The 16,619-nt window shown below is 38.4% G+C and overlaps 1 protein-coding gene across 1 annotated transcript in view; it reads left to right on the forward strand.

The window, feature by feature from the left end:
* Window positions 1–1,335: 1,335 nt before the first annotated feature.
* LOC122807744 (sodium- and chloride-dependent creatine transporter 1-like) overlaps window positions 1,336–16,619 on the forward strand; it is a 992,499-nt gene continuing 977,215 nt past the window's right edge. Inside the window, exon 1 of the mRNA XM_044078732.1 lies at window positions 1,336–1,719. Coding sequence (XP_043934667.1) covers window positions 1,689–1,719 — 31 coding nt within the window. The 5' untranslated portion in view covers window positions 1,336–1,688. The remainder of the gene's footprint in view (window positions 1,720–16,619) is intronic.

The raw sequence follows: 16,619 nt of genomic DNA on the forward strand, positions 1-16,619 counted from the left end.
TCCCCAAGGATGGGCATACCTATCCTTCCTGGCTGTGTCGTCAGGCACCTGAGCCATTATTCAAACTCACATTTAGAGTTTTATCCCTCTACATGAGTGTCCCAGGCTTGCTTATCATTTCATTGTTGTGTGTATGCACTTAAGATTACCTGTTGTGCCCCACTCATTCTTAAAGTCATCACTTTAGTAAACCTGATTTACATGGTTCTGTTCTTGTTTGATAGCTTCTTGATGTCCTAATTTTTGGAGATCTTTATCTTCTTTATTATTCACATTTTACTTTTTACTATTCAGTGTGTCAGAGATTCTACCAGATCTCCTTCCTCTTTCATCAGTTCTGCATCTGTTTTAGCCCCTCCAAAACTACATTGTGCCATCTCATTGACTTTACGTTTTCTTTAGACCTTCAGCATGTTTCTCTTTATATATATATATATATATATATATATATATATATATATATATGTGTGTGTGTGTGTGTGTGTGTGTGTGTGTATGTATGTATATATATATATATATATATATATATATATATATGTGTGTGTGTGTGTGTGTGTGAATATATATATGTGTGTGTGTGTGTGTGTTTGTATAAAAAGAGAGAGATTTTTGCTTTTAATTTTAGCTGACTTCAAACATATCATGCCAATATAAATAGGTGAATTGATATGACAACTTAGACTGAATGATTGCTGTTACACTGACTAAGATTGCATTTCATAACACTTCTAAGATGTCTAAATGCAGTGGGTTAAGTTTGTTCGCAAATATAATTTTAAAATCTGCACTACTAGATTTTGTCATTGGATTTTCCCATTGCCTTAATGCATGTACAATATACAAGGTTTTCTTTTAGTCTGCATTTTGCTCAGTGAAGTCATCCATGCTGCATTACTTTTGAAACAGACCATATATTTCCAAACTGGAAATGTGCTTTTGCATGAGAAGCAAGCTGAAGGAAGTAATTGTTCACTTTCTGTGAATGATTCTTCAGCTCCTTGTAGACCATGCTTAATAAAATCAGACTGTCTGCCACACTGAAAATGAATATGAAATGATTGTTAGTAAAAGATTATTAAGAAGGAAAATCACTTTCCATTTATTTTGTTTCAAAATCTGTAAATCAGAACCAAGAAATGCTAACAACCAGGATGACTGCAGTCCTGAACAGTCTTTTCAGGTCAAAGGAACTACACTTACCAACAGTCCTTGCACTACATACAGCAGGTGCTGGCTATCCCTCAATGACAGCAGCTATGCTGAACAACTTTAGCCAATCAGTGCAGGAAAGGGGGGGGGGAAGAATATGTGAGCGTGTGTGGTACATAGAAGCAGCATTTTCATTCAGTTCTTGCAGGCTGTGGGCTTGTAACAAGAGTTCATATAATGGAGGAGTAAAGCACAAAGGCAGACAGCATCTTTTTGTGGACCATCTGGACTGAAGCACCAGTAGTTGCTTCTCTAATTGAAGATTTTTATTTAATATTTGAACCTCATCAATGAGATACTTTCGACTCACATTCAAGTGCTTTGTAGATTGCTTCTGAATCTTCAGTTTTAGTCATCTGTTTTTTTAATTACCTTTTCGGATTATTTTTATATCATTCAATAGACAGAGATATATATATTTATATATATAAATATATATATATTATATATTAAAAGAAATAATATATCCTTAGAAAACAATGCCTGCTGTGCTGAAGGACAACAGCTCAGGTAAGACTTTTTTTTTTTTAAATATAGTTTTTAAATATTTATGTTCCAGTTAATTGCTGAGCACACTTACTGTACAAGTATTTCTTCTTTAAAATAAAACACTGCTAAGATTAGCTTTTAGATGTTGCCTTGGTTATTGCATTCATTTGGGAGGAGGGGCAACATTACTTTTATCAGAAAATTAGCACACGGTTTTTGCAGTAGGGCATTACATTAAAATCATATTATGGGCTGTGCATGCATTTCTTTGGGGATGATGGTTTGTGTGAGTTTTATAAAGGATGGCTTTACTCCTTCCTTCCAGCTTTGCATACCACAAGCAGTCATATCTCCAGCAGATATGCATCTGTTCATCACAGTTTTTGAGATTTCAGCAGCTTTCATATCAGAAAAGTTGTTCATTGTTCAAAAATATGCTTTCCTCTTCCTGAAATATTCCCTAACAGTGACACAGACGATTGCTGCACAATGCAGTGGGACAATTTATGACAGGATGGGTTTGCATTTTTGTAAAACACACCTTCACTTACATTTAAATGCTTTCCTTAAGCTCTACGGTGTGGCAAGAGGTTATGTGGTATACTTAGGATGGTAGAGAAGGAATTTTTGGAGTCTCTTTCTCGATGCTTCATAGAAAAAAAAAAGTGAAGATATTCGTCATAGGCTAAAACCAGATTTCTGGATTTGGTAATGCAGAAAAACTGGGAAGTGCATTTCAGAGTTTAACTGTTGTATAAGATTATCTGGAGAAATAGCTGATGAAAGAACATTATAAAGTGATACACTGACTTGCAGCGTGCACGTACACCAGATGAATTCTGCATCATCACTGCTATCTCATTTCTCCCTCCTTCTGTTCTTAAAACAGCAGGGGGCGGGGGTAGGGAATTCATCCATTTATTGCAATACAAAGGAAGGATAGTGTTTTTTTTTTTCCCTGTTAATGCTTCAAGTATTTTTCATTACAAAACATATTACCATTATTCAAAAGAATGAATCTATTAAAACATATATAGTCCTTAGGAAAACTGATGATGAGAGACCCCTTCACCCCATGTGTACTTTAGTCTGACTTCAAATTTAAAATACAGCACTCTCGTATATGCTACCTACTGAATGCAGAGTTGGAAACCCTCCCGTCTGTGTACTGCTGCTTACAGGAGATTTGTTCTCTTCTTGTGCCTCCTTTATAAGCTCTCAGAAACGGGGATTTACTACATCAGACTGCCAGCTAAATCCTGATTCTGATGCAGGAATCTATGACCTTCATATTGCCCATCTAGCAGATGTTCCCTTCCGATGACATGACTTGAATCCTGGTGCTCTTGTAGTGTAATGTACAGCCTTTGTTGCTGCCATATGACTTTTAATGTTTCCTTTGTTAACTTAAAATGAGCTAGCACAAAATGCTTGCTGTTGTGCTCTATAAATAAACAGCCTTATGTTCTGTATATCCATGTTTTTTATTTTGGTGTGTTTTTTTTTTTTTTTTTTTTTTTTTGCAACTGAAGAAATTAAATATACAGCATTGTTCTCCCTTAAAACATACTTGCATCTAATGGGCTGATGGGCTCTCTGAAGGCATTTAGCCAAGATGGTAGAGGTGGTTAAATCTTTGCTATTATCTGCTGGTCATTGCTGTTGTTTTTCTCTTTTTTTTTTTTTTTTTTTTTTTTTTAATAATAATGGAATAATGTTTAGCCTATCCAAATAAAACAAATGCATTGCAAGTAGTCATAAAACCTCTAGCTCTTCACTTCATCAGAATCTAATTGCTGAAATTGCACTTCTGCCTTAATTTCCTAAAACTTCAGCTCTTTTTTTCCTTGTAGTTGCAGTGAGGCTGAGAATCCCAAAACACTTACATACGTCATTCCAGTGTTATCAAGACAATGAATAGATGCATACCATGAGTGACTGTAATCATTTTGCTGCTTGATCTTGTTTCCTTTTCCCTCCTAAAAAGATTTTTAAGCGTAGTTCGGACTGTGTAACATGTTCACAATGAATGATGGATAGCACTGTGAAGGAGTAGTGACACTCAAGTGTGCGTGGGAAATGGAGTTCTGGTCTTACTGCACACAACATGCTGCTGACTAATGACCTTCAACCTCAGCACAGTGATGAGGAGGATAAGCTTACACAAAGGCACTCTGTTATAGTCTTAAGAAATCCTACAATGAGTTCAGCTTAGTTTATTAGTCTGAAATATGGGACAGCTGAAAGGCATGGGGGGGTTGATTGAAGGGGTAGCATTCCACAATTTTGATCTGCTTCCAGCACTACATACCACGATTCAAGAAATGAACAGACACTAATACCTAATGGGCCCCTGTGTTTTCTGTAGCCTTAGAATTGAGGATTATCCAGCATTTACTGTGGAGAACACTCCCCCATACCAAATTCTTGTGATAGATATCCATAAAGGTTGTGACACTACAAAGGAGCTTGCGTCTCTTGTATTACTAGCTCCATCCTTTAGGTGTCACTGTAGACACTATGCAGATATGCAGAAATCCAAGGCTTTGGAAGTACTTATAAACTCACCCAGCAGGTGTTATGGAAGTAACCAGGTTACAGCATACTCAGATCTAACTGGAACTTAATGCTGGATCTTACTATTTGGCTTGACGTCTGTATATAGCTAAAAGTGTAAGTTAGGTGGAACCAGATTTTGTGAGAGGCTGAATAAAGACAAAGATTTTGAACACATTTTGCTTCTTGCACAGTTAGCATCCTGCAGTAACCAGGCCTTGCATTTTTTAGCTGATATGTCCAGTTTTGGCTTTGTTACAGGTTGAATGCTTAAGTTTGGTCATCTTTGGTTGGTATGAACATTTACACTAGTGGCAAACTTTTCTAGTATTTTACAGTAAGATTATGTTGCATATTGTTTTTGAATAATATGAAAATGTGCTAGTATTTAAGACAGTTAAATCTTGCTGGACATACTGTTACAGAAACACAGTACTGCAAACAGTGAAGAGTCCAATTTTGTTGCTACCATGAAAAATTCACTGGCGATCACATCCTTAACGTTATGGACTACTGCACTTATGTACAGCGGTGCTTTCAAAAGTTGAGGTACTTTGACCTACTTAGTCCCAACCTTGTGTATCAAAAACCTGCTTTATAGATGGTGGTTAATTATCCTACCCCAGTTCCCTAAGACAATCTAAAATTCATAGATGCCATCATGCCATACACAATTTGAAGTTAAGTCCAAAAATGTGTTGATGTAAAAGGTGAAGAACCTTTTTGCCTAACTAGGTTAATAACATTTCTAAATAGGCTTAGAGTCTCTTAACTCTTAAATTTCCAAGAAGATATCTAAGTGTACTTACCCTCTTGTCTGCTTAAATTTGTGTACGTTATTTTCATATACAGCCGTTGATATGTATGTACATAGGAATATTCGTAACTGGTTTGCCTGGATTGTGACTGGAATGGGTCTATGGAGCAATCCACCTACCAAGTTAACAAAGTTATAAAGAAGTAAAAAAATTAAATATGCAGGACTGTAAGTAACCAGCTTGCAGCAACACCTGTTGGTGAGTTCTAATCTCGTCTTATTTCTGGATCTCAGAACCCCATCCCCATCCTTTGCCTCAGAACTCTGTTCCATCACCCAGTCCCATTCTGAGAGATCTACAGACACATGTTGAACTTGCACCACCACTCATTTTAGGTCACTAGTGGAGAATATCTCTTTATACCTCTCCCTTCACCAGCAGGAATTCCTGTTCATACATTTTTGTTTTATTGTATAGACTGTATAACCAGATATAGCTGTTTAAGGAGCAAATATGGACTGATCTCTTCATTGAGCAACTAGTGTTCAAGTTTCAGTTCATTGTGGTGTGCTGACTGAATGTACATCCTCAGTGAGCATGTGCATTAGTCGAGTATATGCTTGTCAAGAGTGTGTGCTTAAGCATGGGTATGTATAGGTAGGTAGAATTTATCCTATATAGTAGTGTTTTGATTATAGGAGAGATTACAGGTTCGCACACGTGTATATGTGTTTGTTTGGGGGGGGGGTTAAAGGGCAGGAGAAGTGAGATTTTGGTGTGCAAAGTTTTCGTGTGTGATTAAAAGGATGTTGTGCATGGGTAGTTGTAAAGCTAGGGGATTGAGGAATGATTGGGTTTGGTGTGTGTGTGTGTAGGTTAGGGTGATGCTGATTGCATTGGTGCGTCTGTGTGTGTGTATGTGTAAATGTCATTTAGTGAGAGTGTTTGGGGCTTTGATTTGATTGGTATATGCATGTGTCTGAGTATGGAGATGATGTGAGTGAGGTGTGCGTTTGCTGACAGTGACTGCAGCGTGTGTAGGCTAGCAGTATGTGTATGTAAACAAAAGTGAGGGACAAAGTAAGGGTTTGTATGGTGGATAGATTCTTATGAGTTTACGAGTTAATGTGTGCAGGTAGGGCTTAAAGTGTATGCTGTATGAGTGTAGTGTGAGTAGGGTGTTTGTGCAATCCTGTGTTCCACGCTGTACTTTCCCAAGTTAAGTACAGTCTTGGAGTTGGCTTTATTAGTTTTTGGGAGTAAGATAGGGGTTGCCTCCTCAATATAAAAGGTGTGATTTCTGTGTGTTCTAGTGTCTGGGTGTGTTGAGTTAAGGGTTAGTTTAGTGTGCACATTTGTGTGTGATAAGGTGTTTATCAATCAGTAAATTAGACATGCTATTGTTCTGTAAGCTGCTCTCCACTAGCTTGCTGTTTGTATTGAACACCGTTCCTCAAATATGATGATGAGTTTGCTGGGTGATGCTAAGATGTTTTTGGGGAATGTGCAACTTGTTTATGCTGCGTCATCTCCCCATTTCCTTACCCCAGAACTTGGGTTACTTAGGTGATGCTGCAGGTTCATAGGGGTATACTAGACTAATGACCACTGGGGCCTGTACAAGCTCAGCCATGCAATCCAAATGTATCCTAAGAGTTATTGTGCCTTGGAGGTTATTCTAAGGAGTGTATGTTAGGCCATGATTTAACAGCTGCATCTATCCAGCAAAAGCAAAGTCATCAGACCAGGAGCATACTATTTGACCCTGCTGCTCCTGCATTATTAATCACATATATGGTGAGCCAACCGAGATAGTAGGTTTTTATGTTAGTGCAATCTGTAAGGGTAAGGACAAGTTGATACGTACAGTAAAACTTGGCACATAGGAAACTGAACTGAACCATAGCTTCACGTGATGGCGTTAATATAGCTTTGTGGAGAAGACTGAAACACTGTACAACAAGCCAGGGTATGGAACAGGCCAGGGCTAACTCTCAGATGGGAGAAAATGTGACCAAAGGATGCTTTGTGGTAGTTGAAATTAATCTGTGCTAGGTGGCTACAGTGAATTACAAGGCTATTTGTTTATATCTATATGAGAAAGCGAGAGAGAGAGAGCATTGCTGTGATATTATGTTTAATATCTGTGCAGAAGTTTCACTTTGATTTGTACAATGACTACAGTCTCTGCTCATCTGTAACCTGGATTCCACTTGGGTGTTTTACTTTTGGTTATTGGAATATATGTGGAATTTTGAAATGAGGAAAAAGGCTTTATGCCCAAATGACAGCTGATTGAACAAGTAACTCAGATGCACAGCATGACATCTTACCTTAAGGTGGAAGAATGTTGGAATTATTCGACAAAAGGTGTTGCAGACAACACTTTTACAAAATAATATATGCATTGAGCAAAACAGGTCAGATATCTGACTGGAGGGTTGAGGAATACCTGTACAAATACCAACTGTGACTGGAAAGTTGGGGAATACCTGTGCAAGTACCAACTGTGACTGGAAAGTTGGGGAATGCCTGTGCAAGTACCAGCTGTGACTGGAAAGTTGGAGAATGCCTGTGCAAGTACCAGCTGTGACTGGAAAGTTGGGGAATGCCTGTGCAAGTATCAACTGTGACTGGAAAGTTGGGGAATGCCTGTGCAAGTACCAACTGTGACTGGAAAGTTGGGGAATGCCTGTGCAAGTACCAGCTGTGACTGGAAAGTTGGGGAATGCCTGTACAAGTACCAGCTGTGACTGGAAAGTTGGGGAAGGCCTGTACAAGCACCATCTTTGATTAGAAAATTGGGGAAGGCCTGTACAAGTACCAGTTGTGAATGGAGGGTTGTGGGAATGCCTGTATAAATGCCAAGTGTAATTGGGAAGTTGGGGAAGGTCTGTACAAGTGCCAAGTGTAATTGGGAAGTTGGGGAAGGTCTCTACAAGTGCCAAGTGTGATTCGGAAGTCGGGGAAGGCCTGTACAGGTGGCAACTGTGATTAGGAAGTTGGGGAAGGCCTGTACAGATGCCAGCTGTGATTGGAAAGTTGGGGAAGGCCTGTACAAGTGCCAGTTGGAATTGGAGGGCTGTGGGAATGCCTGTACAAGTTCCAGTTATTAACGTGGGTATATTTGTATTTTTTTAAATGCAGTGCTCATAAGTGCTGGTCATTGTGTTGCATTTAATAAAACATGAGACAGAAAAATCACTTATCTTTTCTGATAATTAGCTTAATTTACCCACTTCCCTGTCTAAAATGTCTTTTGTGTCTTAGGTGCTTGCAACATCCAAAGATAGAAGTTGCCCTTTGTGTCTGCATATATATATATATATTTTAATTTGCTTTACTGTGGCCAAGTTTTTGCCTGTTTTGTTGTTTAACATATCTGAGAGACCCAAACCTGCCAGCTCAGACTTCCCTGCCTTAATTTTCAGTTATACAGCCTGCATCCGTAGATTATTCTGTTTATGTTTCAGGCACTGTTTTGATGACTTGCCTGTGTGCCATTTTCATGTAATCTGTACTCGCTCTCAAGTTTAATCTGAAGAACTGGCCACAGTACAGATGAGTACTGGTGTGGTTGGCAGCCCAGGCCACTTGCTGTGCTTTCCTTGCCACTTTGGCTACAATTCTTCTACTGAAAACTGCCTGCTGTTGACAAGGCCCATTCATATAATGACTATGGTCTTCAAGATCTAGCTTCTTTTGCTGTAAGAGTGTGTAAAGACACCCCCTCAGACCCATGGTTAAGCTTTCCAAGCTGTGGATTATCCCAATCACTCAGTATGCAGAAGGACAATGGCTTTCCGGTCTACCTTTAAGGCTACCAGTTGCCTGCATGACCTACATTTATCTCCAAACATTGCTTTATCCATGAAAATGCTGTTTTTTTGCCACATGCCTTATAAAAATATTGTCTATCTTATGTTGAAGCAGAGAATGGGGATGGAGTTGAAATTCAACATGAAATTATGGCACTCCACCTACAGCAGGACCATCAAGGAACAATCTTTCATTTAATTACATATTTGTGCAACAAAGAATATAGATAATTGTAACTGGGTCTTGGATCATAATTGGAGCTGCATGTATTAACAGTGAGACTAGCCCCCCTATCCTCTATTTTGTTTATGCCATTATATATTAAATACCATCTGAAAAATCCATTTATATGATGGCTGATCTAAAATATAATATCTGCTGAAATTCAGTAAATTCACCAGGCATGGTATTTCAATGAGGGTATTGTTTTCTGGGTTATCACATTGTAGATCATTGTGTGTATTGTACCTGGTCAGCCACTGTAGCTAGAGGGCATGTGCATATAAGTTACTGAGCACGTGCAAGATCAATGCCATTTTGTATAGTCAGCCAGAGTGAATGAAGGCATAAATGGAGATGCACATGTGAGTGTGTTTGAAGTAATGAGTCAGTCAGTCAGCTTAAGTATATGTTCCAGTTACAGCTCCTGATGTGTTTATGTACAGTAAACAACTTAAACCCATCACAGTGCCTCATTTGAATACACAACACATGTGACATGGTGTCAGAATGGAATCCAAAACTGAAGCAGCTTGCAAACCATGAGGGACAAAGTTAGAAGTGGAGGGATAAACAGGAGCGAAGTCCCAAACAGGTCAGCAGTTATTCAAAGGTGTACATAAAGTCGTTTAAATGATTTTTCAGTTGCTGAATGTGTGGCGAAGCATTCACAATGTGTTCAAAATAATTACCGAGATAAACAAAATGTCCAAAATTGTGACATAGAGATAAAATTATTTGAAATAAATTGTGGTTGTTTTTAACCTACTTTTGGATGTTTTTAACCTACCTTTGGTATTAAACATATTCTTCGACAACTTTTGACTTCGGTTGCTGATTTGCTGGTTGTTTTGCTGTTATTTGAAATAAATGCAAAAGTGTTCAAAATAATTTACGAAGTGTTAAGTCGTACGAAAAGGCTAAAACAACTGGATTTTTTTCACAATGTACTACTTTTCCCATTAACTAAAACTTTTCGAAGTATCCGAAGTTTCTGGAGTGTTCACAATGTTTTCAGTGTTAAAGTAACGCCTTTTCAGAGATACTGCTGTGTACTTGAGCATAATTACAAGTACCTGGTCTATGCTTACACTTAAACATATCTTGTTATAGCAGAGGGATTTTGTAGATCTAGACCCCTAGTGTTTGATGATAATATTGCTGAGAACTGGGGACTGCTTGAGTAAGAATATGATATTTTCATACAGGCTGCATTTTCTGATAAAGATGCATATAGAAAGGCATTCATACTTGTTAATTTAGCTGGCTCGGAAGCCATTGAGAGGGAACATTTATTTATTTATTTATTTTACATTTGTTGACTGGGCTGGTCTGACTGGATATATGTCCATTTTCAGCAGAGGCCCGGAGAGAAAAGCTCCAATGAACACAAATAATAGTTATTTTACTTGACAGATCTAAAAATCAAGTTACATCTTAAACAATTCTTTACATTGCTTTACCTTGCTGGTTTAAGATTATTTGTACATATAATGATTTAGGGAATAATACAGGAACATGAAAGAAATGACATGAGGTTAATATATGATTATTTAGGGAATAGTACATGAAGATGTTAGGAATGACAAGAGGTTAATATATGAAAACACTCTTTCTTTAAAGGTTAACAGAGAGGTACCTACTTGGTTAGTCAGGGTTAGCACAAAGGCATAACCAATGTGTTTTGAGGTATAGTTTCAGTTTGTTTTTAAAAGGTGATATTGAGGAAAGCAAGGTTAGGTCACTAGGGAGTGAGTTCCAGGTCCAACAGTGTTAGAGAACAAGGAGTCACCAGCCATATTGTTGGTGTTGCTTATTTGTAGTTTGTTTGATGAGCGTAGGGTCTTAAGATTATTGTAAGGGGTGATAAGGTTATTAAGCATTGGGGTATTAGTAGATTGATACAGGATCTTGTGTGCAACTGTTATTTGGTTATATAGTAGTTGGTTTGGTAACTCTAGCCAACCTAGTTTTTCTAGATTATGACAGTGATGGGTTCTGAAAGCAGAGCTAGTGGCAAATCTGGCAATATTGTTATAGGAGATTGCTAGCTTGTTAAGGTTATTTTTACACAAGTTAGTAAATATAGGGGAGGCATAGAGGAGAGTAGAGATTAAATGGGTGCGGGCGATGGTAGTCCTAGCTAATGGAGTCAAGAAGGGTTTTATCCTGTAAAGGAAGCAGAGTTTTTTGTTGACTGTTTTTATTGTATTGCTAATATGAGTGTCGAAGTTGAGGCTGTTATCAATTAAGGCCCCTAGTAGTTTGGTAGTAGGATCAGGAGATATGATAGTACCATTGTTTGATATAACAGTAAAGTTAAGTGGGGAGGCCCTACTAGTTGGAGTGAATAGTAAGAATTTTGCTTTTTGGGGCTCAAGATGAGGCAATGGTGTATAAGCCATTTTTCAACTGTATTGAACACCTTTTGCGTTAGAGTCTGTAGATCAGATGGAGAAGTGGCTGAGCATACTAATGTGGAATCGTCTATATATTGTATACAGGTAGCTAGTGGAATTACAGAATGTAGGTCATTAATAAAAATATAAAACAGGAGAGGACCTAATATAGAGCCTTGAGGGACACCAAGGGCAATGGGAAGCTGGGTGGATAAGTTATTATCCATTAGTACAGCCTGCTGTCTATTGTTTAAGTAGGATTGGAACCATTGTATTGCCAGTGAGTCTAGTGAGAGGGTTTTAAGTATATTTATGAGTAGCTGATGGTTAACCATATCTAAGGCTTTAGAGAGATCAATAAACAGGGCTAAGGAGAGAATGTTATTATTACGATTTTTGTTAATGCAGTCTGTGAAGGATAAGAGGGCAGAGGTGGTGCTGTGAAATGGCCTAAAACCATGTTGACAATTAGCTAGTAGGTTGTTCTGGGTAAGGTAGTTTAGCAGTTGTTTATGTACACCTTTTTCCATAATTTTTGAAAGGGGTGATAGTATAGCTGTGGATCTGTAGTTTGATAACTCATTGGAGTTACCACCTTTATGTAGGGGGATAATATGTGAAATTTTCCAGATAGATGGGATGGTTCCTTCAGTTATAGTTCTATTAATCAGATGAGTATGGGATAGGCTATGGCTTTTGCAGCTTTTTGTAAATATTCTGCTGGTAATAGATCAGCTGAGGGGGTGGTTGGTTTGAGTTTGTGAATAAGGGTACAGACAAAGGATGTAGGAACAGGTTGAAAGTGAAATGAGGAGAGTGAGCTGGATATAGCAGTAATCAGGCTAGAGCTGTCAGGAGATAGTTGATTGGCAAGAGACTGGATGGTCTCTGTAAAGAAATTGTTAAAGGTATTGGCAGTTTGTTTTGGGTTTTCATGGTTAGTGCCTGATGGGGGTTGATGTGACAGAACGACCAAGGTGTAAAAGTTTATTGATGCCTGCCCAGAACTTTTGAGGTTTGTTTTGATGGGTTCGCTGGAGTTGATAGTAAAAGTTTCTTTTATCTAACAGAATGGCTTTTTTGTATCATTTCTTAACTGTCTAAATTTTGCATGATCTGCAGGGCTTTTTGTAGTATGCCATTTGGCCCAGAATTTATTTCTAAGTAGGATTTTTTGTTTGGTTACTTTTGAGATCCATGGGGCTGGTTTAATCTTAGTTCTAATAGTATGTATTGGTGCATGGCAGTCTAAAATGGCTAAAAATGTAGTGTTTTACTGCTTACTTCAGTGGAAGATGTTTTAGGGCTGACCAATCACATGCCCTCAGATAACTTTGGAAGATGCCAGGGTTAAAATTTCTGTTGCTCCTTACTGTCTTGTAGGTGGATAGGTTAGGAATGTCAGTCTTATCCCTGATTGTAAAGATGAGAGAGTGGTCACGTAGATCGTCAGGGAGGGTCCCTACCTTGTATAATTGGTGATGACTGTTAATGAGAATCCAGTTTAAAGTACTATCTCTGTTGTTGGGTTTGCTGGTCCTTGTGGGAGAGGTAATGGTTTCAGTAAAATCATATAGGTTAATGCAGGCAGTAGGTTGTTCAGAGGTGCAGTTATTCCAATTGATATTACAGTCACCGAGGACTATGGTTTCTTGGGGATAGTTAGTGGACAGCCAGCTTGGCATGTCTTCAAGGGTATTAGTATTATTTCCTGGGGGAAGGTAGACACAGATGATATAGATGGCTTTACATTTATTGAGCTGTACCTTGGAAATAATGAACTCGGCATTACTATCTAGAGGTGGTTTGGAGTCTACAGAGGTCACTTGTAGTTCAGATTTGTATAGGATAGCTACCCCCACCCTTCTTAGCTATACAATCTAGCCTTAGGATATTGTATCTGGGTGGTATGACTTCATTGTCTTGAGTTGCTGGTTTTAGCCAAGTTTCAGTGAGGCATAGGATGTCAAATGAATGAACATCCAAGAGAGCATGTAGGTGGGTAACCTTATTATTTATACTCCGAATGTTGAGATGGGCAATTAGTAGTGAGTTTGGGGGGTCTGGTGAGGGTCTGTGTGTGTGAGGGTGTTGGGGTAAGGAGCTCTGGAGAATTGATAGAATTTGGGCCGGGATTTGGATGTATGTCTCCCATCTATTAAGGAGTGTTTTTTATTTTAAATGTTAGTTTTAGGACTATACATGTTAGGTTCTGGTATTTCTTTGCTTTTGAGTTATTATACCTGATATGAGTCAGGCTGTGATATTTTGCTAGCAGGTAGTTTAGATGTGGAGGGTATGCTATAATGGTTCTGAGAGACTGGAAAGGTTGGTGTGGAGGTTTACTTAGTGGGGTGGTGGAAACCTAGGTAGTTGAGGTGTTCATAGAAGGTAGATAGGTAAGGTATAGTTAACAAAAGTAAGAGGGAAAATAAGAGTAGAAGCTTCAGGTATGATATAGTAGATATTGATGGCATTGTGGAAGTATTTGGAGGCAGGAAATGGTAGGTAATGTATGAATTGGGTGTGTACTAGTTATTAGCACTTAAACAATTTGCCCTTTGTGATTGGTTGTAAGGAATGAGGATGTGGGCAGGGGAGAATAAAAGTAGGAGTGCTGGGGTGGGTGGGAATTGGAGGTAGGGTAGGGGAGCTGAGTGAGCCCGCAGTACGAACAGAGCAGGTAGAGCCAAGGTAAGGAAGAAGATGAATGAGAACAATCAGTGGAGTGCTGACTGCTGTCAGTGGGTGTGGGTGGAGATAAGTAAAGAGATAAGAAACTGAATAGTAGTACTAGTGGAGAGAGTAGTAGCTTGATTAACAGAGACTTTGGAAAGAGTGGGACTGCAGTATACGCAAGAAAAGAAAATAGATGCCTGTGAGCTATGGTCTAAGACAATAGGATCAATGTTAAAGGAAGGCAGAACTAGGAAAAGGGCACCAACTAGTGGGGAAACCCTATATTGCAGGAGTAGCTCCTCAATGGAGATAGCAGGTCCGGGAGTGGGGAGGGAAAAGCTTGGAGATAAATAAGGTGGATACAAGAGGGGGGAAGTATGGGGGCTAAAGAGTAATGAGGGGTAAGGCTGCTGGCTATCCTGGCAAGAAGGTATGCTTAAACACCTGGTATTATTTTATGCAAAATAACTGTTAACAGACATTAGTAGCAGAACACATACTTTCTTGCTTCCTTGAGGGATTGAGGTTTAGGGAGAAGTTAGGCGCTATTCCTGGATTTAGGGATGAGACAGCAGGAATAATTTTAGATTATGGTTTGTGGTCATCAAACAGGGCACATTCGCATACCCTGGTGCAGAAAAAATCAGGATGGAGAGCTAGGTACATATAGTGAGAGAAAAAAGAAATATGGTGAAGAAAACAGTATATTAAAAAGTAGGCAACTAAAAATGGTACTAAGGTTAAAAATGTATATAAATACAGTCAATAATCTTAGTAGCAATGCCTTGGAAGTATAGAACTAAATAAGCCCGTTAGCTATGTTAGGTGGTAGTATTTAAGCTATTAGAACAGGAATAGAGAGCTGATAATGGACCAACACAAGCACATAGTGGGTTCACTATAGCTATCTAGGTAAGGTTTTAACAGTGTTATAATGCTATTGTACAGATTATATACCATAACATGGTTAACCTAATATAAGGACTCTCAATTGGGTAAATTACAGTTCAAGGTAGAGAACAAAAGCACATTAGCCAGGTATATTATCTTTTTCCAGAAAAGACCAGAAAAAAACATAAAAGTATTCTGGGTAACAGCTTCGATAAGGTGTTGAATAGTACAGATAAAGCCAGGTAGATTCAGTTTTACAAATTAAGTACACCGAGATCTCTGAACTATTCCAACTGCCGACTAGTAGGCAGTTCTTAAAACACTAACATTGTGGGGCTAGTTAGGTGCTTCACATTGAGTTTTACAACAGTGAATAAGCAACAGCCTCCTTATGCTTATCAGATGCTGAAATGGTTACTAAAAATAGGCTCGGAGATAGCACTACACTCGTACCATGTTGCTACAGTTGGCAAACACAAGAGCGGCTAAATTAGTTCAGCGTGTCTACACTCTGTTTACAACACGCCACCTAAATTGCCAGTTTCTTTATAAGTATACCACATTCAGCATGTATACACTCAGTATACAACACTCTACCTAAAAATAGGCGGTTTCTTTATAAATATATCCAATTCAGCGTGTTTACACTCCAGATACAAAACGCTGACCTATGTTGGCTTTATCTGTTCATTTGTGTATGCACATACCATGTATGCAGGGGAGGGGGAGAACCAGCATTTTGTGATACAGGATGAATCGCTGGAAGACCCTGAGTGCTTAAAACATAAATTTCGAGAAATGTGTACCCCTCAAATGAATATTACAATTGAAAGACGCATGTTTTACACAAGAAATCAAAACTATAGTAGCATATATTGCCGACTTAAGAAATAAAGCGATGTGGTGATCTGATAGATGAGTTGATAAAAGACAGGCTTGTGTGGGGTGTTAATGATGCAGTAACAAAGATTTTGCTTCAAGACAGTGATTTAACATTGAGCAATAGATGAGCTTACAGAAGAGTATACGAATATGCTTACGAATGAGAGAAATTTGCATGCAGTGTCTGCCAGTGTGAATGTTGAATGTGTACAACATAAAGCTAAGTTAAAAAAAATATATAAACTGAATGGGGCTGCTATAGTCTTATTGCTAGCTGTCATAATTCTGGAGGCAGTCATGAACCTAAATGAGAGAAGTACTTATCTTTTGGTCAACAGAGTCTTAAATGTAAAAAGTGGAATCCTTTCAAAAGGCTTTGCAAGTCTAAATTGGCACATACTTTTATTAAAAGAGAGCATCCAAAGAAGCAAGTAGATCAAATAGACAGCTGTGAGCAAACTTTCTATGTTGATGATGTTTCTGTGGTCGATGAAATAGTTAACACAATAGTAAACCAAAAACCTGGACTGAGAAGAGCACACAATAGATTATCAGTTGGCAGCAAAGTGAAATATTTTGTACTGTTCAGATTAATGAGGAGCCTGTAGAGCATAAAGTAGATACTGGATTTAAGTGCAATTTTATATCAGCACACATTTGCCGAAGTAAGAGCTGGTGAGAAACTTGATTCAGCAAAGTGTGCAAAACTAGTTGCTTA

Source organism: Protopterus annectens, chromosome 7.part1 (assembly GCF_019279795.1).
Source record: "Protopterus annectens isolate FY-2018-M chromosome 7.part1, PAN1.0, whole genome shotgun sequence".
In the NCBI taxonomy this organism is placed as follows: domain Eukaryota; kingdom Metazoa; phylum Chordata; order Ceratodontiformes; family Protopteridae; genus Protopterus; species Protopterus annectens.